Here is a 25,158-nt window from a genome sequence, read left to right on the forward strand (position 1 = left end):
ATTATTTTGATTAAATTTGATTCCATTGATTCCGGTCCGTGGACACCCATTTACATCTCGTGGACCCCCATTTTTTTTCTTCTTGTCAGAGACCCCCTGGCAGTCCTCGCGGACCACTTTGGGAACCTCTCGTCTAGAGGTAGGACTGGAAGCGTGCTGTTCTTTGTTTATTGTTCGCCGTGCATTGTTAATTTTTATGATGAACCTTTTTTTTTGCACTCTAGCTTTGTAGTTCTTTGCACTCTAGCTTTCTATTCCTTGGAAAAAGACCCGAAATACCCTGTTTCCTGGAAAAAGCACGCTTCCTAAAAAGCACGTCCTACCTCTAGACCCATCACTAGAGGTAGGACCGGAAGCGTGCCGTTTATTGTTCAATTGTTGTAAATGCTTTGTAAAAAAGTTTCGGAAAACCTTTAAGAGGGCTGTACACCCGAAACCTTAATTTTGTTACCGGTCCTTTCATCGATATATATATATATATATATATATATATATATATATATATATATATATATATATATATATATATATATATATATATATATATATATATATATATATATATATATATATATATTGAGTGTATGTATATATTGAGTGAATGCGACAATATATATCAATATATATATTGAGTGAATGCGACAGTTGCGCTTCGACCAGATAAAACGTATTTTAAATTGACAAAATCGAGGTTTCGTATTCTCCTATTTTCTTCTCCAAAACTGGACCAATTTTTTAAAAAATTTCACCATCGGTATGAGAAAGATACTTTCTGTGCATCTATCGGCGTATTTTATTTTAAATCGACCGTTAAATAACCACGCTAGACTCGTTTCGTGGGTGTAAAAAAGAGGCGATTTTATAGATATTTGGCGTCTCCTAGCTCCTATAAAAAAATAATGAATCAAAAAAATAAAACGATAGATGCACCCCAATGGTGGATATCCATAGCATATTAAAAAATAATTTCTCTAGTGCCATAATTGAGGAAGGGAGAAGTATAGTACGTTTGTATGGACAAGGCGCTGCTGTCCAGCCCTCGTAACAATGCATTTACAACATTTGAACAATAAACGGCCCCCTCAGGCTCCGGGCTTTACAGTCATCACTCGATTCAAATGTGCAAATTGTCGGCCATTACAGGCTAGCCAACCTCTCGAATCAGCTGACGAATCCTAGAAAATAAAGAGAAAACATGAAAGCTGCAAGTGCGAGTTTGGGATGTGGATTGCGGACCACCGTTTGGGAGCCGTCGGCAAAGTACATACACGAGTAGAAACGAGACGACCGACACAACGGGGCAACCGACAGACAGTCGACAGTCGACATTCGAGTGCGGCTCGGATGTCGTCGGTGGCGCCACGTGGTGGATCGGTTGGTGTCTCGGCCGGTGCAGCAGCGCTCTACCCCCGTCGATAACGCCGGCTAGCGGCCACCGACTACCGACTACCGACTACCGATTCAGCGAATAGTGAACAGCCAATAGCGGGTTGCGGATTGCGGATTGCGGCTTCTTGCCTGCCAGACGACTGCTCGCGGGAGAAGACGACCCGACCCAACCCAACCACCCACCCGAAGACCCACTGCCTCGCATACTACACCAGGAGCTCGTACGAGTGGCCCAGCTGACAGCCCCGTGTGGTGTGTACTGTATACTATGTATATACTGTGTACTGAGTGGTGTCTCATGTCTGGTGCCTGCTCCACTTGCAAGTAGCAATCCGCATTGCGACACACCCGTACTCGAACCCGAACCCGAACCCGAACCCGCACCCATACCCGAACACCTCACTCCACACTCCTCACTCAGCATGTCCGACTTGTAAAGCCGCATTCCGCGAAGGTTTCTCCCCGGTTGGTAGACGAGCTCCGCCCTGCCCCGCCCCCCTTCTGCGCGAGAACATAACCTAGAACCGGCGATATCCGACACCGACACCAACACTGTTGCCACTGATCTTCGGCTGGCAACACTGATTCTTCCGTTTGAATTTTCCTCTGTTTATTGATCACCGGCTTACTAAATTTAGACGCTATATTATGTCACGTCGAATGCGAAACGTTCCCGGCCTACCGTATGCCGCTCTTTCGAAGTTTACACTTTTTTTATTTTATTTCCGACACCGAAGTAGATTTATCGTCTGACGCGTTCGATCAATGGCGATCTCGAATCTGACGAAACAATTGAATGCGATTTTATTTATTCGTTATTTTGATTGGTCCAAATGAACGATCGAGTTTGGTCGAAACAGACTCGTAATCATCCTAATGTTTATCAAATTGAACTTTCACTTTTTTTCGTACTGTATTCAATTTGGGTGTTTTTTTTGTATTGTTTCTAGAGATTTCCATCCTTCCAAGCTATGATATGAATCCTTTCAGCTATTAAAACAGCATTGAAAATTTTTCAAATGATAATATATATTAATTAATTACCCTTCTGCTAGAATATTTTTTGATTACTTCATATATTATATATTATTTGATTAATAACTATACTTACATTTGACCAGTAATTGGATGACTGGTATAGTTATATTATTGATCTTTGACTGACCAATAATAATAATTAATTCCTACTTTTATTGAAAAAATATTAACCACTAAATTTTATTACATCATTTTTTTCATTACAAATGAAAACAACTGTTACTGCTTTAGCTGTGTTTAATTATGCATCAATTTCACGAAAGAAATGACTAATAAATATTATAGTATCGATATTAATATGTCCAGAAATAGAAAACTACAATCAATATTTCAATTATTTGTATGATAAATTGACTTATGTATGTGAAAACATTCTCAAAATTTCCATACATATCGATGTAATTCAATTGACCTATTTTTTTTTGTAATATAAAACGAACGCATTGAATTATAAGAATTCACAATAGAGATATCATTTCTATTTAAAACTAAACTATAACGACAAATAATAAAAGCTAAAAACAGAACATTATCTCTTGTACTTTAGTACATATGTACATATGTAATGCTTATAATTGCTCCATCACAATCTTCGTTTCGTTTATTTAACGCCTTCGAAAAATTACTTTATTTTAAGTTAACCTTTTCAGTTTTGTTATAATATTTAAGTGATTAAAATGTAACATATTCCATAATTTATTAATCGTAATGAAATTTATCAATGTAAGTATTTTCTCATTTCTGCCTTGACTCACTTTGTCGTACGTATTTTTTTAGTGAATCTACAAATACATCATGATGCACTGCAGGAAAATTTTTTCATACTGAGACGAATAGCGAGCTTGGAAAATGGCGGCCGCACCTGGACCTTCGGTGCCGGTACCGGTGGTACCTTGGTCGAACAAACAAGAAGATTACGAGCTGCGGGAGGTTATCGGCGTCGGCGCAACTGCCAACGTACATGGGGCGTATTGCAAGCCTCGCGGAGAAAAATGTGCCATCAAGAGGATAAATCTCGAGAAGTGGAACACTTCGATGGACGAGCTGCTGAAAGAGATCCAGGCGATGTCCAGTTGCAACCATGAAAACGTCGTAACGTACTATACTAGTTTCGTCGTCGGCGAAGAACTTTGGCTAGTTTTGAAACTCCTCGAAGGTGGCAGTTTACTTGATATTATGAAGCATAAAATGCGATTAACGAATTGTAAACATGGTGTATTCGACGAGGCGACTATTGCCACTGTGCTGAAAGAGGTACTGAAAGGATTGGAGTATTTTCATAGTAACGGACAGATACATCGGGATATTAAAGCTGGTAATATTTTACTTGGAGACGATGGAACTGTACAGATTGCCGACTTTGGCGTATCAGCCTGGTTGGCCACCGGACGTGATGTTTCACGTCAGAAAGTTCGGCATACGTTTGTAGGTACGCCTTGTTGGATGGCACCTGAAGTTATGGAACAAGATCATGGATATGATTTTAAAGCTGACATTTGGTCGTTTGGTATAACGGCTATAGAAATGGCGACGGGTACTGCTCCTTATCACAAGTATCCCCCGATGAAAGTACTCATGCTTACTTTACAGAACGACCCGCCTACTTTAGACACGGGTGCGGAGGAAAAGGAACAGTATAAGGCGTATGGAAAAACGTTCCGCAAAATGATTGTTAAATGCTTACAAAAAGATCCGACAAAAAGACCGACGGCGACGGAACTGTTGAAACATCCGTTCTTCAAGAAAGCAAAAGATAGGAAGTATCTTACGCAAACACTATTAGCCATCGGACCCAGTATGGAGACGAGGGTTCACAAAGCGAGCAAAAGACAACCTGGTTCTTCAGGACGGGTTTATTGCACCGTCACCGGAGAGTGGGTGTGGATGGACGACGAAGAAGGCAGTGGACATATTAGCTCAGACGGAGAGGACGCACCGGCTGACGACAGACCGATGAATCGGTTGGATAGAGCCGACTCATCAGGCAGTGATAACGATACCGACTTGACCGAAACAGACAACCAAGTGTCGGAAGTTGCAGCGCCGAGCAAAGAACCGGCGGTGAGCGGCGAGCCCATCAATCTAGTACTCAGAATACGAAATAGTCGCAAGGAGTTGGACGATATTCGTTTTGAGTTCACGCCCGGCAAGGACTCGGCTCTCGGAATAGCGTCTGAATTAGAGATGGCCGGCTTAGTGAACCAACGAGACGTTAACGTTATCTCCCATAATCTAGGAAAACTCATCGCCGAAGCGCATAATTTTAAAACTGTTGTCTTCCGTTTGGACTCTGCGAATGCTAATGAACTGTTTGATAATAAGGCGCTGATCGGATTCGCACAACTTTCAATCTCAGATTAGTAGTAGTGCAGATGCTTTTTGTTAATAAAGAGCATTTATTAAATTAGCTGAAAAATGCTTTATATTTGTATGCTTGAAGTCTAGAAACAAATAATTAAAGCCCTTGAACTTAATATTGTAAAAAAAAATTAATAATTGAAAATTGAAAAAAAATTATACTTAAATAAGAATATTTGGTCAAATCAAATGATAATGTTAAACCGAATAAAAATATCAATGCATTTTTAGCATTCATTTTTTTTTTTAGATTTGAGAACAAATTTGTTTTTTATTATTGTTGGTCTATTTTTACGATTTGTTATGTCGATTAGGCTTTTTGGATTCCAAAATGCAAACGTTTCGAATACGAAAAGGCACTGCATTACTTTATTATTTCTGAGAAATCGAATCGCACTCACGATTACAAATTGATTTTGTAGTATTTAGTTGAGTGATAATAGTATTTTGTACAGCAAGGGCTCCTAATATTTGGGACCCGTTTGGGAAATGATGTCGACGGACGCCAACTCTGATCATCGAGAGCAAATATCGGGAACGTTCATATTGTCGTTGCCTTATTCTAAAACCTGTCAACTTCATCATTTCTCAACCCTTGCCGCTATAGATTTAAAGTCGTTACATCTGTGATTACCAAATTAAAAACGACAGTTTTTAATTTGGATTTATCGATTTACTTAACATGGTGTTTTTGTTATTCCTATTTGGCAGTGGATTGTTATTTATATTAATATTCTTTTTTGCATACTACTAGGCTGTATCAAAGATAATATATTATACAAATAAATATAAAGAAAAGAAAAATATTCTTATATAGGCGTTAAAGCAATTTGGTATGGGCTATATGAAAAAATAATTAAATAAAAAAAATTATAACGAAGTGGAGAAAGTTTCAAAGGCGGAACGCTTTTTAACCGAGTACTTTGAAAAGTTTTCTGCATTACTGATAATAAAAAGACTGAATTGGCTACAGCGTGATATAAGAAATGTTTATAACGTTTGCAGTATGAATTACCTTGAATTTGTTTAAACTCGTTAGTTGCGTCGACACAATTGATCGCTTCGATTTGTTCGTGCATATCACGCATTCAAAAATTTCTCATTATTACTATATATATATGCGATCGCATTGAACGAGGTGGCCTATTACATTACCCTCCCGGCCTCCCCGCTACCCGACTCCTCGACGTGCTCCACTCCAAATTGAAGAATGTCGAAACAATGATGCACTCGCATCAATTGCTTTGATTCAAGATCTATTCTGTACGGAGCCCGGCGTGAGATTAAATTATCCCTCCCCCCGTCTCGTATTTATCAGACTGTGTTTGAAGCAGTTTTTTTTTTAATTTTATATATTGTGAGCTCACGTTCGAGTAGGTAATCGAAAATGATTCTAAAATTGATAATGTGTTCTGCCCGATCCTGGTTTTTTTTAAGTGTTCCAATGACTTAATGATTTAGTGAATTAATGTTTAGTTTTTAAAAATTTGAGAAAATGTTAAGAAATACAATATATATATAAATATTATTATGAAGATTATTATTTTTATATTGTTTAATTTTTTTGTGAATGACTCGTTCTCTTGTATGATCTTTTCGATACGACCCATCGCCTATGTCACGTTTTTTTTTTTCAGTGCTTCTCCGATTATCTCAATTTAAATTGTGTCAAAACTGATTTCTTCGAGTGTATAATTGTGTATTTATTCTATTTATGATTCGTACGATGCTTTTTTTAATTAATTGGAGGAAAATTTGAGAAGCACTAGCCTAAATATTTAGCGGAATTAGCATTTGATTAATTAAATACTGACAAATTTGTTGATATTCCTTTCCATATTCCGACTGTTTTGCCTTTCACACTTTATCTTTGCTCGGAATTGTTTTCATATATGCTTGCGTATTATTATTTAATGTCTACGTTCGATCATTTATATATCTAATCTATAATTTGGAAAGAGACTTTGTATGTAAATATCCTTGGTCGTCGTCGTTTTCGTCGTTTTCGTCGTCGTCGTCCGTAGATCGGTGACGTCATCGAACACGTGATTCGATTTTTTTTTTTTCGATCCATGGGCGCCGATTTGTTTTTTTCGTTTCAATGGATTCACCCCCGCGGGGGCGCAAAGCGAGTAGTTTCATGGGGCCCCGCCAGGGGCGCCACAAGGGGCGTAGCCCCGTGGGGCTCAAAAGGGGGCGCCACAAGGGGCGCAGCCCCGTGGGGCCCCGAAGGGGGCCCGGGGGGCCCAGCCTCATGGGGCGCAGCCCCATGGGGCTCAAAAGGGGGTGCCACAAGGGGCGCAGCCCCGTGAAGCCCCGAAGGGGGCGCGGGGGGCCCAGCCTCATGGGGCGCAGCCCCATGGGGCTCAAAAGGGGGCGCCACAAGGGGCGCAGCCCCGTGGGGCCCCGAAGGGGGCCCGGGGGGCCCAGCCTCATGGGGCGCAGCCCCATGAGGCTCAAAAGGGGGCGCCACAAGGGGCGCAGCCCCGTGGGGCCCCGAAGGGGGCCCGGGGGGCCCAGCCTCATGGGGCGCAGCCCCATGGGGCTCAAAAGGGGGCGCCACAAGGGGCGCAGCCCCGTGGGGCCCCGAAGGGGGCCCGGGGGGCCCAGCCTCATGGGGCGCAGCCCCATGGGGCTCAAAAGGGGGCGCCACAAGGGGCGCAGCCCCGTGAAGCCCCGAAGGGGGCCCGGGGGGCCCAGCCTCATGGGGCGCAGCCCCATGGGGCTCAAAAGGGGGCGCCACAAGGGGCGCAGCCCCGTGGGGCCCCGAAGGGGGCCCGGGGGGCCCAGCCTCATGGGGCGCAGCCCCATGGGGCTCAAAAGGGGGCGCCACAAGGGGCGCAGCCCCGTGGGGCCCCGAAGGGGGCCCGGGGGGCCCAGCCTCATGGGGCGCAGCCCCATGGGGCTCAAAAGGGGGCGCCACAAGGGGCGCAGCCCCGTGGGGCCCCGAAGGGGGCCCGGGGGGCCCAGCCTCATGGGGCGCAGCCCCATGGGGCTCAAAAGGGGGCGCCACAAGGGGCGCAGCCCCGTGGGGCCCCGAAGGGGGCCCGGGGGGCCCAGCCTCATGGGGCGCAAGCCCTAATAGGCATTAACTAAGGGGGGCGAAGCCCTAGACGGCAATTAATCATGGGGGCGCGGAGGGGCGAAGCCCTAAAAGGCAACTGATCATGGGGGCGAAGCCTTAGACGGCATTTAATCATGGGGGCGCGGAGGGGCGAAGCCCTAAAAGGCATTAACTAAGGGGGGCGAAGCCCTAAACGGCAATTAATCTTGGGGACGCGGGGGGCGAAGCCCTAAAAGGCAACTGATCATGGGGGCGAAGCCTTAGACGGCATTTAATCATGGGGGCGCGGAGGGGCGAAGCCCTAAAAGGCATTAACTAAGGGGGGCGAAGCCCTAAACGGCAATTAATCTTGGGGGCGCGGGGGGCGAAGCCCTAAAAGGCATTAACTAGGGGGGGCGAAGCCCTAGACGGCATTTAATCATGGGGGTGCGGAGGGGCGAAGCCCTAAAAGGCATTAACTAAGGGGGGCGAAGCCCGAAACGGCAATTAATCTTGGGGGCGCGGGGGGCGAAGCCCTAAAAGGCATTAACTAAGGGGGGCGAAGCCCTAGACGGCTTTGAATCATGGGGGCGCGGAGGGGCGAAGCCCTAAAAGGCAACTGATCATGGGGGCGAAGCCCTAAACAGCAATTGCTCATGGGGCGTGGAGGGGCGAAGCCCTAGAAGGCAAAGGCTAAGGGGGGTGCCGAGGGCGAAGCCCTAGAAGGCAAAAAAAAAAAATTGATTTTTTTTTTGATCTTTTAAAATTTTTTTTTTGATTTTTTTTTTGATTTTTTTTTTATTTTTTTTTTATTTTTTTTTAAATTTTTTTTTAAAATTTTTTTTTAAAATTTTAAAATTTTTTTTTTTTTTTAATTTAAATTAGCTTAGTCATGTTTAAGCGGTTTATATTATAAACACTGAGCGAAGCCGGGTAATACAGCTAGTATATTTATATATTGGGAAAAAAATGATATTATGTTTAAACCATATTTCTGTTTATCAACAATTGTAAAGGATTTTTTTTTTCAAATATAACCATAGTAACAAAAACTCACTTGGTAGTTTTTTCTGATTTATTTGTACTGTGTATTATACTATGGGTTTTTACACCGATCAACATAAACGTAGAGGTTCTTATAGAGAAAACCTTCAACTATATAAATAATACAAACCAATTGTACTCTTTTGTATTGTATATTGTACTTCCAACATAAGTAATAGATTTATATTTATCGGTGTAAAATTTCCATTGTCTATATATCTCACGCTTTACCAGTGTGGGATGTTTAAATACCGGTTCTAATTGTCTGTACGCTATGTGCTACATTTGAAACAAGCCATTCAGATTTCACTCTGTATTTTTCATGTTGTCAATGTTTGTAGAGATTTTTTTCCGATGCGGTGCAAACGATCGACAAGCGCCAGACAGACTGAACCACAGATTAACGACACGTGTACCTTATGCGTGCGCACTGCTCGCACTTACACTATGCGAAATCTACCCAAAGTCCCTACATACCTACCCTGAGTACGTTCTGTGCTGCTCCTGATACTTTAGTTCCGAATTTTGCCTTATTAAACTCGCCAGAAAGATCCAACTCAATTTTAATAATTGCATCTGTGCACATCGAAAGGTTACTCGTCGTCTGATGTGCAATCTATCATTCGTGAAGTCGAGAATTGCGTTTAAAGCTGCCATCCAGTTAATCTGTGGTTCAGTCTGTCTGGCGCTTGTCGATCGTTTGCACCAAACCAATTTTTTTCGAGTGATTGTCGTGTTTCCAAAACGAAACGATTCGAGAATTATATGCATCGGCACCGACTACCAGACCAAACTTGAACATTTTCGTTATCAATTTATTAGTCATTGGAATGACGCATCTCATGGGTCAATCTCAATTGGAAATACATTAGAGAAATGGAGATAAATTGTGTGACGCATTGTTGAGAAATCTTTTTTGTGAAAATGAAAATTGAGACATCTGACGGCGAAATTGTGCAAACTTGAACGCGTCTTTGATACGAACCACACTAGTGGTCTGCAACTTTGTTTATTATCTTAGGTGCTAATTTTGACTATTTTATATGGTTTTTTTTATTGCAAAATAAAATTTGAATGTTCCTATTTGTATAATATTTATATTCAACACATACATACATATCATTCAATATATTTATGTAAAATTATATTATTTATTATAAAAAAAAATCTTTATTATAAGTGATCGTGTTTATATATCTCTATATATATATATATATATATATATATATATATATATATATATATATATATATATATATATATAATAAAAATTCTGCTAAATTGTAATGGAAGCGATCGATTTATGTGTATTACTTTCAGCGTGAATGTGATCTGTATTGTGACATAAAATAAAATGGCAAGTGAGTGCCGAGACCGCGGCGCAGACTATTTTTATCAAAATCGATTCAGCTGTTGAGAAGTAACTCTTCGCGTACAAATTGTATATGTAAATTTATGACCGTCGCTTGTTTTATTATGAATGTATCACAAATTTGCTTCTTTTTTTTTTAGTAATTGTTCATTCTACATCGGTGGACACGAATGGTATTCAATATTTATTGGAATTTGGGATAAGGTACAGTGCTCATTGGGTTTTGAATGAGATGTGATGTCAATTTATATATGTACCTATGTATATTTATTATTAGCCCTTTTAGCGATTTTGGAACACTCTTATTTTAGCTTGGTTCGTAAATAATATATGAGAAATGTATTTTCTGAAAATAAATAAAGTATAACAATGGAAATTTTTATTTTTGTTATCCAATTCCTTTAATTTTTTGTTTAATCTAGTGGTTGGCCACATTAAGGTCAAACGAGATGATAAAGTGACCAATTTTTACATATGATAGGAGTAACGGGAAGCGGACTTATTTTTGATACATTTACTACAGGAATTTTGACCTTGGATGAGTCGACAAGCTGTCTGATGTTCTGATGTCCATTTTTATTGAAATTGTTGCTACATGGCCTAATTTTACTGTTAGAAAGGAAGTAAATGTTAGTATGTAGATTTAACCCTTTAAGTGCTGGCGTCTTATTGAAAACCCGCCACGCTGAAAATTTCGCCAATTTTCCAACTAGAATTATTTAGAAATCCAATAGAAAGCAGGTATAAAAATAATAGCTAATCCAAACCAACCCTAGATAACTACCGCCGAGGATTTCGAGTTTTGTAAAAGTGTGTTTAGACTCCCTAATATATCTTGAAACAATATAAAATAAACAAAAGGAGTTTATTAATGAATGTATTTTTCCAATACTAGTTCCATCTTCAGTGTTGTTAAAATAAAATGTATTGTTCACAATCATTGATGTGTAATACACTAGATGAGCCCTGACGTGTGATTTTGGTCGGAGATCTTGTCTTCACTAACTGAGGGGTGCGGGGGGTTTAACTAGTGGGGAAGTTGGGAAAAAAAATGTTTTTTTTCCCTACGACGCAGCGGTACCTACCTACCTACTGAGAGAAACTGCATGCGCCATATATTTTGCATTCGCCAAAAGGGAGACCAGTATACCAGCGTGAGGGCGGATCTAGTGTATTATACATCAATGCTCACAATCTAAAATACTCTGTAGTTAGGGATTTCCATCGAGAAATTCTGCTATGGTTATAAATTCAGAAATTCCTGTGTAAACCAGTCTTTATAAACATTGACACGGATTACACGACCCTTGTTCAATGCATTTTTTTTCAATGCTACCTGGAAAGGCTTAGCGCGTAGTATTCTTGTTTATTTTTTACATATTCAAAATACAAAGCCTATCGGCATGTTTTAGGCCCATGGACTTGTTGGTAAAACGCCGATCGGCGCTGGTCAGCATTCAAAGGGTTAACACGTTCAACCCGGCGTGTACCACCGGTGGCCACGCGGATAGTGCTATAGCAGACTATAATTTTACACCCCACCCCAACACTAAAATTCCTATACAGCTCTAAAGATTTAGGGTCAACTCATTATTTAAAGTGATTTAATGCCGTCACGCGTAATTGGGTGCCGATACGCGTGACAGTGCTGCCACACGGGCAAATGTATGAAATCATGCGCCGGGCTGATTTCATACATTTGCCCGTTAATGTAGTGTATTGCTAGCGAGGATGGCTCTTATGGGTTATTATATAAATAAATTCACAAAATTTATCATATTATACATCTGTAGTGACCATAAAGGAATGTTCTGGGAACTAAATGTGTTAGAATATAATGGAATATTCCATAACATATTAACTTTGAATTAACTTGTATGATATTTCGATTAGTATTGTAACGTACATACAACAACACACACATTATTAGTGCACTTTAAGCCTTGACTTTCCAAATGTAAGGTTGAATTTTGAACATGTTTATAATGCTTGCATTACATAGGCGGGAAATTCTTTTGAATGTTGTCAGTTGTTTGGCCGCAGTGCGCCGCCCGAACGGCCATAACCGCTGCTGCAGTGACGGTTGACGAGCGGCTCGCGTGCTGCACAATAAGGGCCACCCCTAATTTACGATTTTGGGGTTTAAACGAATGGAGTGTGGTGGGGGTGACGACCCTGCGTGGCTGGCACGGACACTATGCTTCTCCACATCTAACATGTACTTTAACAAGGGAACGTCGTAAAATGATAGAAAAAGAGTCATAAAAACGATGCATCCCAGGGTTAGGTTAGGTCTAGCGAATGAATGGCGGCCTAGAATCAACAGTGGCTAAGCAGCTGTTCGTGATTTGTACCGGCATCCTGACCCGCTTCCGTTTCCATGGCGACAGGCTCCCACCCTTTCTCTCTCCTCCCGCCCTCACGCTCCTTTCATCGATCGTCCATCCTTCGTACCCTGGCCAGCCACTCTGAAACCGGTGAAATTCCCAACTCGGCAAACAGTCGTTCTGGATAAGGACCTGTCAATTTAGATCAGACAATCGTGACGACTATCGGGTTTTACTCAACATACATATACAATATATGTGGTTACACGACAATTGGTGCAAGTCCAAAATGTTCAACGACAAAATGTACCCGAAAATTAGTGCACTGACAAAATGTACCCGCGACAAAATGTACCCGCGACAAAATGTACCCGCGACAAAATGTTTAAGCGACAAAATGTTCAAAAATGTTCAAAATGTTCAACCGTATCCAATATTTACGTATTTAAATTGAAAAAAAAAACTTTCCGAGCGTATGAACTCCAGATTACATTGCATTAGTTTATATGGCAGGGCTTCTCAACCGTCTCCAAAATTTACTTTATTTCAAATGAATAATTTACTTTTCATCGTACACATCGCGGGCGTTATTAAATTAGTATAAATGACAGGGGTTCTCAACCGTATCCAATATTTACGTATTTAAATTGAAAAAAAAAACTTTCCGAGCGTATGAACTCCAGATTACATTGCATTAGTTTATATGGCAGGGCTTCTCAACCGTCTCCAAAATTTTCTTTATTTCAAATGAATAATTTACTTTTCATCGTACACATCGCGGGCGTTATTAAATTAGTATAAATGACAGGGGTTCTCAACCGTATCCAATATTTACGTATTTAAATTGAAAAAAAAAACTTTCCGAGCGTATGAACTCCAGATTACATTGCATTAGTTTATATGGCAGGGCTTCTCAACCGTCTCCAAAATTTTCTTTATTTCAAATGAATAATTTACTTTTTATCGTACACATCGCGGGCGTTATTAAATTAGTATAAATGACAGGGGTTCTCAACCGTATCCAATATTTACGTATTTAAATTGAAAAAAAAAACTTTCCGAGCGTATGAACTCCAGATTACATTGCATTAGTTTATATGGCAGGGCTTCTCAACCGTCTCCAAAATTTTCTTTATTTCAAATGAATAATTTACTTTTCATCGTACACATCGCGGGCGTTATTAAATTAGTATAAATGACAGGGGTTCTCAACCGTATCCAATATTTACGTATTTAAATTGAAAAAAAAAACTTTCCGAGCGTATGAACTCCAGATTACATTGCATTAGTTTATATGGCAGGGCTTCTCAACCGTCTCCAAAATTTTCTTTATTTCAAATGAATAATTTACTTTTCATCGTACACATCGCGGGCGTTATTAAATTAGTATAAATGACAGGGGTTCTCAACCGTATCCAATATTTACGTATTTAAATTGAAAAAAAAAACTTTCCGAGCGTATGAACTCCAGATTACATTGCATTAGTTTATATGGCAGGGCTTCTCAACCGTCTCCAAAATTTTCTTTATTTCAAATGAATAATTTACTTTTCATCGTACACATCGCGGGCGTTATTAAATTAGTATAAATGACAGGGGTTCCCAACCGTATCCAATATTTACGTATTTAAATTGAAAAAAAAAACTTTCCGAGCGTATGAACTGCAGATTACATTGCATTAGTTTATATGGCAGGGCTTCTCAACCGTCTCCAAAATTTACTTTATTTCGAATGAATAATATATTTTTCATCGTACACATCGCGGGCGTTATTAAATTAGTATAAATGACAGGGGTTCTCAACCGTATCCAATATTTACGTATTTAAATTGAAAAAAAAAAACTTTTTAATCGTATTGGAGATGTCATTGAATTATATGTATATATATATATATATATATATATATATATATATATATATATATATATATATACATATAATTATATACATATATATATATATATATATATATATATATATATATATATATATATATATATATATATATATATATATACCACCAGCAGCATAAAACGGAACGCTTGTGAATTTTGCGACATACGTGTTTGTTCTAATCATCACTTCGTTATTTGTAAATTTATCTTAGTTATTTCTTCTGTATATTGGTAAAAAAACGTAATTCTCTTTAACTATGTACAAAATACAGTTATCTTGTATGTATGCAAAATAAAACAGACTAAGGTACAAAAAACCCGTAATATACCTGCTAAGGGTTCGCCTTTGTTCATTGTGCGTCAAATGCTTTCAAACATTGAAAAGATCATGCTCAGCTGAGACCTTTTGCTGTATGATTGTTCTAAGGGTAATTATGGGTTTAATAGTTTTTATTTTATAAAATTGATGGATTTAATATTTAATTTTGAATTTTTAAATTAACAATATCGATTCTTCAGAAATTGGTCGCTGCAGGGATATTTCCGCCGAAAAAAAACTTTAATTGCTGCGTATTTGAAAGCGAAGAAGGTGTCCATGCGAAAAATTGCCAGAACAGAGTGTTTCGGTAAACACAGTTTCGATAATAACTCCGGAGCTTAGTTCTTGTACTAACTTCTCGGTTTTGGCTTGGAGACCTTGAAGGGCTTTCAAGAACTTCCACAGGTTTGGAAATTGGGCTCTAATTGTATAGCCAACTTTCATATGGAAGCCTTCCACTTCGTTGTCCGTTTTTCCATAATTATGTAATATTCGGTCCCGAACATTCCATATGTCTATGGAAGCTACACGAGGTTCACGTCTGACATATGGCCAAATGCGCAAGTAACGGGTTGCTTTTTCCATCTGTCCCAAAGTACCTACAGAAAAATCCAGAAATTGGGATTATCTGAATTTTACGATAATCAGGAAAATGCAATTAAATTTAAAATGGTATTGGCATTAGCATTTGTTCCTCCAGAAAATGTAGTCGAAAGCTGGGAGGAACTCCTCCAAATTCTCAACCCATGGCTATTGGCACAAGAACGAGAAATCCAACAGAAGGTCGATGATTTCCTCATGTATTTTGAGGTTAATTACATTGGGAAAATTATTTTACCAACCCTAACTACATAAAAAATGTTAAGATTCCTAGAAAAAGATTTGGTCGAAGCATATGCGCTTCAATACTTCGAAGACAATAGGTTCTTTTGAGCTGAAAAATAAAATTCGATTTACAATCATTTTATTTTAACCATGCATTTTTTTTCTCAACGTGTGAATTTGATTAGCAAAAAGTTGAATTTGATTTACAAAGGAGTGAATACGTAATAAATAATAAATGTAATTATTTAAAAATTCATCATTATCAGTATATAATAAAAAGAAGACACTAGACATTTCCATGATTTAATATTCATATAAATTATTGATATATTAATTATCTATTAACATATGTACAGTCCATCCTAAAATGACAATGTAACACAAAACCGGACTACGGAATGACCTTAAAAACAAAATTAATTATGGTTGAAAATTATAATACATTGCTTGAAAGATAGTCTTCTTGATAAATATTGTGGTTCTAGCTTATTTGCCATAATTTTAAAGCCTATAAAATAATTTTTCGTAAACTGGTCAAGTACGGTTTGCATATTGCAAGATAAGGTTTTTTCTATGTATATTCATTGAAGCTCAGGGTGCTGTTAGTGCTAAATTAAAAAGAACCAGGTCGGTGTTTAATTTTTACGACCCCCCCCTCGGTTTTTTTTTTACTAAAAAAAATTCGGGTGTGACCAACCCATGACTTTATCTATGTATTTGAGGAATATAAGAAGGTAACAAAACAAAATTCGATATTGAACTGATGACTATGATAGCGATACAAATTGAGCGTAAATGTATGGAAACTTGCACAAAACAAAAAAAGTTCTACTTCCGGTTGTCAGATTTTGTTCAAATTTTTTTTATTACTAAAAATCACTATCAGTATTATACTCATTAAATATCAAGAAAATAAAAATAATTTTAAGGGTCAAAATAAAATAATGAAATATTGTTTTAAAAAAAAATACCACTTCTGGTTTACAAATTCTGACCAAAACCCTACCAGCTCTAAGTTAGTACATAAAGGATAGAAATATAAATTTTCAGCTTAATACGTTCAGGGGTGTGGACAGAGTAGTGGGCACAACATTTTCAACCTTTCTAAGAGAAAAAAACCCACTTCCGGTTTATAAAATTTAATAATTTTTTTTTCTTTTCATCACATTGCTACAAGAATTATACTTGAATTTTTTGTGACGAAAACACATGTATAAGGGGTCGAAAAAAATAGTGGAAGAAAAATCGTACAAAAGTAAACTGCCACTTCCGGTTGACAGATACTTACTAAATTTTATATATAACTTGGTATTGTTAACTTGATAACCTTATTAGAACTTTATAATACCAGAGTAATTATAAATTAATTACATACATATATGTATATTTTTCTATAATAAATGTGATCGAGCTTATCAACTGTGAATAGCTAAAAATTATTATTCCATTGCTACAAACCGACGTTGAAGAGGACATTGAAGAGATTTCGAACCCACCATTTGCCTATTGTCCTAGGGTTTTACGCAAAGAAAAAAATGCATTCAATAGCCTTTAACATGAGGGTAGTAAAATTTTATAACCCATTTGTCTTTTTACATATTTTCGTCCATTTGTGTAGACAATTCATCTGTCAATCATAGAACTAATTTCAAAATATATTATTGTTTTGCCATCTCCATTCAACGCGCGTGATTTTTTTTACATTTACATTTTAATTGTCTTTTACATGTCAAAATTAAATTTTGTATGCAACCCTTACGCATAATAGTTAGTTGTAAATGATGCAATATTAATGTGAAACATAAAGGAGGTATGTAAAAATAATTTTAGCTGTAAACTTCTAATGTCTGCCTTTTTTACATACCTCCTTTTTTCTACAATACAATGTCCGATTCATACATTTGTTTTTTGCTAAACACTAAGTAAAATCTCTCCATCGTTAATCCGAATAGTCGTAATTCGAGACTTGACTGTAAAATAATACATTAAATTTATCTAAACTAATATTTGATATTCTTGCCTTATAATTGTATAATGAAATATTAAGTTTAAAAAAAACTTTCATTATACATATAGCTTGCGAATGTACACTAGAAGACTTATTTGCAGAAGAAATAAAATAATTGCATTTTAAACAAAATTTTGGAAAAAATTATGTGAATTTGATTTAGAGACGCCGTAAAGGTCACATTCAATGTTAAAACTCGAAGTACACGTGACCGCTGGCTGGGAACTGTTTTATCAAAATAAAACGTGGCGTTCAACGTTTATTTATTTATATATTATCTTAGCTATAAAGCTAATTTTAAAAATACATCTTAATTACTTAACTCTAAATAACACTAAAATTTATAATTATCTTATATGTACTGTCCCTCACAGAGGTCTTCGCACCTCTGTGAGGGTGTTAAACTAATTCAATGACATACGCTTTAAAAGTATTTTTTTCAATTTAAATAAGTAAACATTGGATACGGTTTAGAACCCCTGACATTTAAACTAATTCATTGACATCTGCAATACGCATAAAACCTTTTTTTTTTCAATTTAAATAAGAAAAAATTGGATACGGTTGAGAACCCCTGTCATTTATACTAATTTAATAACGCCCGCGATGTGTACGATAAAAAGTAAATTATTCATTTGAAATAAAGAAAATTTTGGAGACGGTTGAGAAGCCCTGCCATATAAACTAATGCAATGTAATCTGCAGTTCATACGCTCGGAAAGTTTTTTTTTTCAATTTAAATACGTAAATATTGGATACGGTTGAGAACCCCTGTCATTTATACTAATTTAATAACGCCCGCGATGTGTACGATAAAAAGTAAATTATTCATTTGAAATAAAGTAAATTTTGGAGTCGGTTGAAAAGCCCTGCCATATAAACTAATGCAATGTAATCTGCAGTTCATACGCTTAGAAAGTTTTTTTATTTTTTCAATTTAAATACGTAAATATTGGATACGGTTGAGAACCCCTGTCATTTATACTAATTTAATAACGCCCGCGATGTGTACGATAAAAAGTAAATTATTCATTTGAAATAAAGTAAATTTTGGAGTCGGTTGAGAAGCCCTGCCATATAAACTAATGCAATGTAATCTGCAGTTCATACGCTTAGAAAGTTTTTTTATTTTTTTCAATTTAAATACGTAAATATTGGATACGGTTGAGAACCCCTGTCATTTATACTAATTTAATAACGCCCGCGATGTGTACGATAAAAAGTAAATTATTCATTTGAAATAAAGAAAATTTTGGAGACGGTTGAGAAGCCCTGCCATATAAACTAATGCAATGTAATCTGCAGTTCATACGCTCAGAAAGTTTTTTTTTTCAATTTAAATACGTAAATATTGGATACGGTTGAGAACCCCTGTCATTTATACTAATTTAATAACGCCCGCGATGTGTACGATAAAAAGTAAATTATTCATTTGAAATAAAGAAAATTTTGGAGACGGTTGAGAAGCCCTGCCATATAAACTAATGCAATGTAATCTGCAGTTCATACGCTCGGAAAGTTTTTTTTTCAATTTAAATACGTAAATATTGGATACGGTTGGGAACCCCTGTCATTTATACTAATTCAATGACATCTTAAAATGATATTCAATGAGTCACAATGACATTCGCTTAAAATGTAATTGTTCAATTTAAATAAGTATATGTTGGTACGGTTGAGAACACCTTTAATTTATAATAATTTAATAACATCCGCGATCTATACGATAAAAAGTACCATATACATCGATAAATATAATACAATAAAAAGTTACTTTTGCCATTAAAATAGGATAATTTAGGATTTTTGAACATTTTGAACATTTTTGAACATTTTGTCGCGGGTACATTTTGTCGCGGGTACATTTTGTCGCGGGTACATTTTGTCGCGGGTACATTTTGTCAGTGCACTAATTTTCGGGTACATTTTGTCGTTGAACATTTTGGCCTTGCACCAATTGTCGCGTCCCCAATATATGTAGATAAGGGCTTATTGTAAAGAGCCAAACAAATCCCAGGAGTAGATGTAAAACGTTTATTTAGACCCAACTTTACTGTAGCATACTTCGTGGAATTGAAACAAATGAAAATGGAAAAGCTTGCTCTTGATTTTTAACTGATACTTAAGGTGGGGGTTTTCGTTTCATTTCCACTGAAATCACACAGTAAATGTAAAATAAAACAGATAAATGTATCGATGGTTGTTTTAGCACCGCTTTTAAGAGGGCTGTACACCCGAAACCTTAATTTTGTTGCCGTTCCTTTCTTCGATATACATATATATTGAGTGAATGCGACAATATATGTATATCAATATATATATATATATATATATATATATATATATATATATATATATATATATATATATATATATATATATATATATATATATATATATATATATATATATATATATATATATATATATATATATATATATATATATATATATATATATATATATATATATATTGAGTGAATGCGACAGTTGCGCTTCGACCAGATAAAACGTATTTTAAATTGACAAAATCGAGGTTTCGTATTGTCCTATTTACTCCTGCGAAACTGGACCAATTTTAAAAAAAATTTCATCAGCGATATGAGAAAGATATTTTCTATGCAACTGTGCGCTTATTTTTTTAAAATCGACCGTTAAGAGGGCTGTACACCTGAAACCTTAATTTTGTTACCGTTCCTTTCTTCGATATATATATTGAGTATATGTATATATTGAGTGAATGCGACAATATATATCAATATATATATTGAGTGAATGCGACCGTTGCGCTTCGACCAGATAAAACGTATTTTAAATTGACAAAATCGAGGTTTCGTATTCTACTATTTTCTCTTCCAAAACTGGACCAATTTTTAAAAAAATTTCATCATCGGTATGAGAAAGATACTTTCTGTGCATCTATCGGCGTATGTTTTTTAAAATCGACCGTTAAATAAGCACACTGGACTCGTTTCGTGGGTGTAAAAAAGAGGCGATTTTATAGATGTTTGGTGGCTCCTAGCTCATATAAAAAATAATTAATCAAAAAAATAAAACGATAGATACACCCCAATGGTGGATATCCATAGCATATTAAAAAATAATTTCTCTAGTGCCATAATTGAGGAAGGGAGAAGTATAGTACGTTTGTATGGACAAGGCGCTGCTGTCTAGCCCTCTTAAATAAGCACGCTGGACTCTTTTCGTGGGTGTAAAAAAGAGGTGATTTTATTGATGTTTGGCGGCTCCTAGCTCATATAAAAAATAACTAATCAAAAAAATAAAACGATAGATACAACCCAATGGTGGATATCCATAGCATATTAAAAATAATTTCTCTAGTGCCATAATTGAGGAAGGAAGAAGTCTAATACGTTTGTATGGACAAGGCGCTGGTGTCCAGCCCTCTTAATAGTAGGACGTTTTCCCAGAAAATTCCGGAATGACATTAGCTATATATGTATGTATATTTGATCTGTTTCAGTAGCTATAAGAAACACTTCAGTTTAATTATACAGATTGATTAGAGTAATTTTGTTCCCTCGATGGTAATAGTTGATAGTAATTCATTGATTTACTGCCAATTGTTTTTTCACCATGGTGTCATTACGGGATTGCTCCAAGGCGACACCTATGGCCAACTTTATACATATGCACTATATACATATAAATTTATATTACCATAAATTCAGTGGTGCCACCCTAATGGTTTCCATGGGTTTCCCGAAACCCGTTGTTGAAAATCGAATTTCCCGGAAAACCGTTGTTAGAAATCTAAAAATTCATTTACAAAAATTATACAAATCTTGAAAATTGTTTTCGATGGTCACAACTCCGAAAAGGTCGCAATCTATTACATAGTAGATAAAGAGAAAATACATTTTTTTCGTTATGCACAAGCAAAATTAACTGTTAGCCTTCCAAAGTGTCTGCAGTCTGCACTAGAAATCACCCTTTCTCACTATTACGTAAAAATTGAAATTTATGTTTATTTTAGTTTTAATTTTCACGTAATAGTGCCTTGGATGAAATAAATGGAAACCCGTTGTTCCAAAATTGGGGTGACAGCTGCATAAATTTGAAATTAAATTCAAATAACGGTGACAAATGAGGGTGGGTGGCCAATTTAATAGGAACCGTTTTAACAATTAAAGCAAATAAATTAACCAACTCTGATAGGAAACGATCGACTTGGAGTCACAAAAATATGTATATCCGAAGTCTGGCGAACTACACTGTATAAAGGCTCGAGCCCTAGACCTCTCCGTTCTCAGCATTAAATGCTAATCACTGAGATATGTTACTGGTTAATCCAAAGCCAATAACTATCACATGGCAAACGACTATATTACTTCCCCTATTTTTATTTTATGCATATCAAAAACGCCAACTAATTAAATGGCCAATTTTTAATTATTTTCGGTAAGCGTACAAATCAGTTTTCGGCCAGTATTTTATTAACAAAATGGTTAGTATTATGTTGTTAAATAACAGTATCAAATGTCACCACAAATCAAACTTGGGGTGACACCGACCAAAAAGTACTGGCCATTCGTCAAAATAAAACTTACCATTTTACATGAATACTGATCATTTAATATAAATACTGACGTTTTATTATTTATATCGACTACTTGTATATTGAACGATGCATACTGTCCGTTTAATATCAATAATGGCCATTTAATATAAATACTGTCCTTTCATATTTAAAATTTAAATTTGTTATATTGGGGTAACCTGTGAAGACACTGTGGTATATGTGTATTAAAAAAATACTGACAAAAATATACTAACATATTGTAACGTGAGAACACGGCAGAGAGTATCCGCTGTCTAAGTGCATTCGGGGGTGAACAATAGAGACCCCCGGATTAGGCTAAACGGGACTCAGTAAGTGCCCACTAGAATTCTCAGAACCGGGGCCAGTGCGTGTGACTAGCCAGGGTAGACCTACGTGCCTACACAATAGACACATTAATGGATCGGGGAAGCTGTGATGGGCAACTTGTCCTTTACAAGGAGGTACACACGGTGGAGCAGATTATTCTGGAATGAGTGGTGGATCCGTGTAGACTTATTGAATCGTTAAATAAATGATGTGAAGCAACTTTGTCCTTTCATTTGGATCCTGAACCCACTCCCACGCAACAATACTTATCAGTAAAATACAAGCTAAAAGAAACTCCAAGATTTATCTCACTCATTTATTATGGAGGATGCACAACTAGGAGATGAACTGGGAATATTAAATGTAAAAATTTAACTACTTTTGACTATTTTAAAGGACCGTCAATATATTATAGTTAAATTTTCATGAACATTTCTAACTCGCCCAATGAATGTGCTTTCTCAATCTACATCTACATCGATGAACATCTGGCAGTTGCAAAGATAATAGAACTTAAATACCTAGCTCTATGCGGACCAAAGCTATACCTGCTATCCCGTTATTTTTATACGTTACGAGTTATAGTTCGGGTGTGCTATAAGCAGCAATCCACAAATATACAACAAGACAAACTTTGCATTTTATAAAATACGATGTCTAATTTCGTATTTTTAAGGAATATAATTTTTTTTGATTCTCATTTCTTTCGGCCTGTGTGTGTTGCACACATTTCTACATACCAAGCACGGCCCTGCTTATTTTATCTTCAAAGGGAATTTTAAAATAATGACCCTTCCCAAAACTGATCATAAAAAGCAAAAAGGTTCTGAAAAATTGAATTAGAAAATGACAACAACAATCACAATATCGCTATTTATTAATTCCAAGCCACTGAACATTTGAACTTTATACTTATATTTGATTGAAAGCTATTTCTTGTGATGTATTTCTTTGTGTGTATACATATACTATACATTTCAGATGTGTATTTTTGTATTCGAAATAAGATGTTATGTGGATGGTACATTGTGTTCCGCATTTCAGAGAGGGGGATAAATATTCATATATCAATTCTTTTCACTTATCCCTTATCATATCGACCGTGAATCCCTTGCGAATTCGCTTATAATATTCAAGGTCTTTTGAAACAAAGGAACCCTTTTTTGCTCGTTCAAATTTTCTCTGACTCAAAGTTTGCCGACGCTCAGTAGCCTTGTCACACATTGTGTTCCAAAACTCCCACAATTAATTAAAACCAACAAGCTTTTACTTGCGGTGGCCCGTTTCGTCAAATTAATTGGGAAAACTCGAGATTTACCGAGTATGACGGAAATTCAATACGGAGTTCATTATTCAAATTGCACCGTGGTTTCGGGCTACGAGTCGGAATGTTTGAATCAAAAATTAATATGTAGAAAGTTTTCGATGAAACTTATTACCCACACGTGAGACAGGGATCTTTCGTGAAATGACGTTCCGCGAAAGTTTCAGCAAAGTGAAAAATTTGCATAATATACGGCAAATGCCGGCCCGAGCGAGGAATATCCAAAAAGTCCATAATAAATATTTATTCGGGATTGTCACGCAATTGGACGAAATCAAAATGCATCGCACGGACGAGTACCGGTCGATAGTCGAAAAATTCAATGACACTTTAGATAATAAAATTTATAATGTGTGTCCATTGTGTAGGACGGTGACAAGGACTGTCAAAGATTTCAAACAGTATGATGACAGATTTCGTCAAAAAATGTGCCCAATATAAATCCGGATTGTATGTAGATAGGAGATCAAAGTCGTACAAGTATTTCAAATTTGCCAAATAATAAGTGACAGGTCGATATCTCAAATAAGCTACATATTTATGCAGATACGCAATTTAAGCACAAGAGTTGAAAAATTAAATAGGACACATACTCAGAATGTCTAATGGTAAGAACACACTCAAGAGTGCGGCACGTGCGGACGCGTACGTGGACTCCAGCGGCGAGAGGCGTATCTTCATGTCAAGTTTCTCCTACGTTTCTTCAAATATGGGAATTTATTTTATTTTTAATTTTATTACATACATTTCTATCATAGGTGTGACATGCCAGGAATTACCCCAAGGCGACACACATATGGATAGACTATTTTGTATATAAGTCCTAACAATTTTTCAAACAACAATACATATATAATACAAATAGATACATCTATGGACAACCAATTTTTGATACACATCAAATTTGTGAGAAATACATTATGTAGGTAGCATTTATAAAATTTAACAAATTCAACATGCTAACTCAAAATTGCGAGAAACTGAGGGGGAGGATATTGATTTTTAAAATCCGTCACAACAATTAAATTGGACAATCCAACAGGAGAGGGTCAATCTGTGTTTTATACTAACAATTTCAAACATTACAGTACAAATACATACATATACAGCGATGGCATACAATAGCGACATCAATGGTGTAATAAAAAAAAAAATGATATACAGCAAATTTGTGAGAAATGCATTTTTACAAAGTATGTAGGTAGCATATTTTCATAAAAATCAAAAAATTCGATATGCTTGAAACTCGAATTTTCGAGAAACTGATTTTTATTTCGAGATACTGATTTATTGGATCTTTTACAAAAATTAAGTTAGACAAATC

The 25,158-nt window shown here is 36.8% G+C and overlaps 1 protein-coding gene across 1 annotated transcript; it reads left to right on the plus strand.

The window, feature by feature from the left end:
- The first annotated feature begins 1,143 nt into the window (after nucleotides 1–1,143).
- On the plus strand, nucleotides 1,144–5,632 carry fray (oxidative stress responsive kinase frayed). The gene is made up of 2 exons (XM_077441016.1): nucleotides 1,144–1,641; nucleotides 3,205–5,632. Exon 2 carries the CDS (start codon nucleotides 3,277–3,279, stop codon nucleotides 4,786–4,788), a length of 1,512 nt encoding a protein of 503 aa, XP_077297142.1. The 5' UTR covers nucleotides 1,144–1,641; nucleotides 3,205–3,276; the 3' UTR covers nucleotides 4,789–5,632.
- The last annotated feature ends 19,526 nt before the right edge of the window (nucleotides 5,633–25,158 follow it).

This window comes from Arctopsyche grandis, chromosome 11 (genome assembly GCF_051622035.1).
Source record: "Arctopsyche grandis isolate Sample6627 chromosome 11, ASM5162203v2, whole genome shotgun sequence".
In the NCBI taxonomy this organism is placed as follows: domain Eukaryota; kingdom Metazoa; phylum Arthropoda; class Insecta; order Trichoptera; family Hydropsychidae; genus Arctopsyche; species Arctopsyche grandis.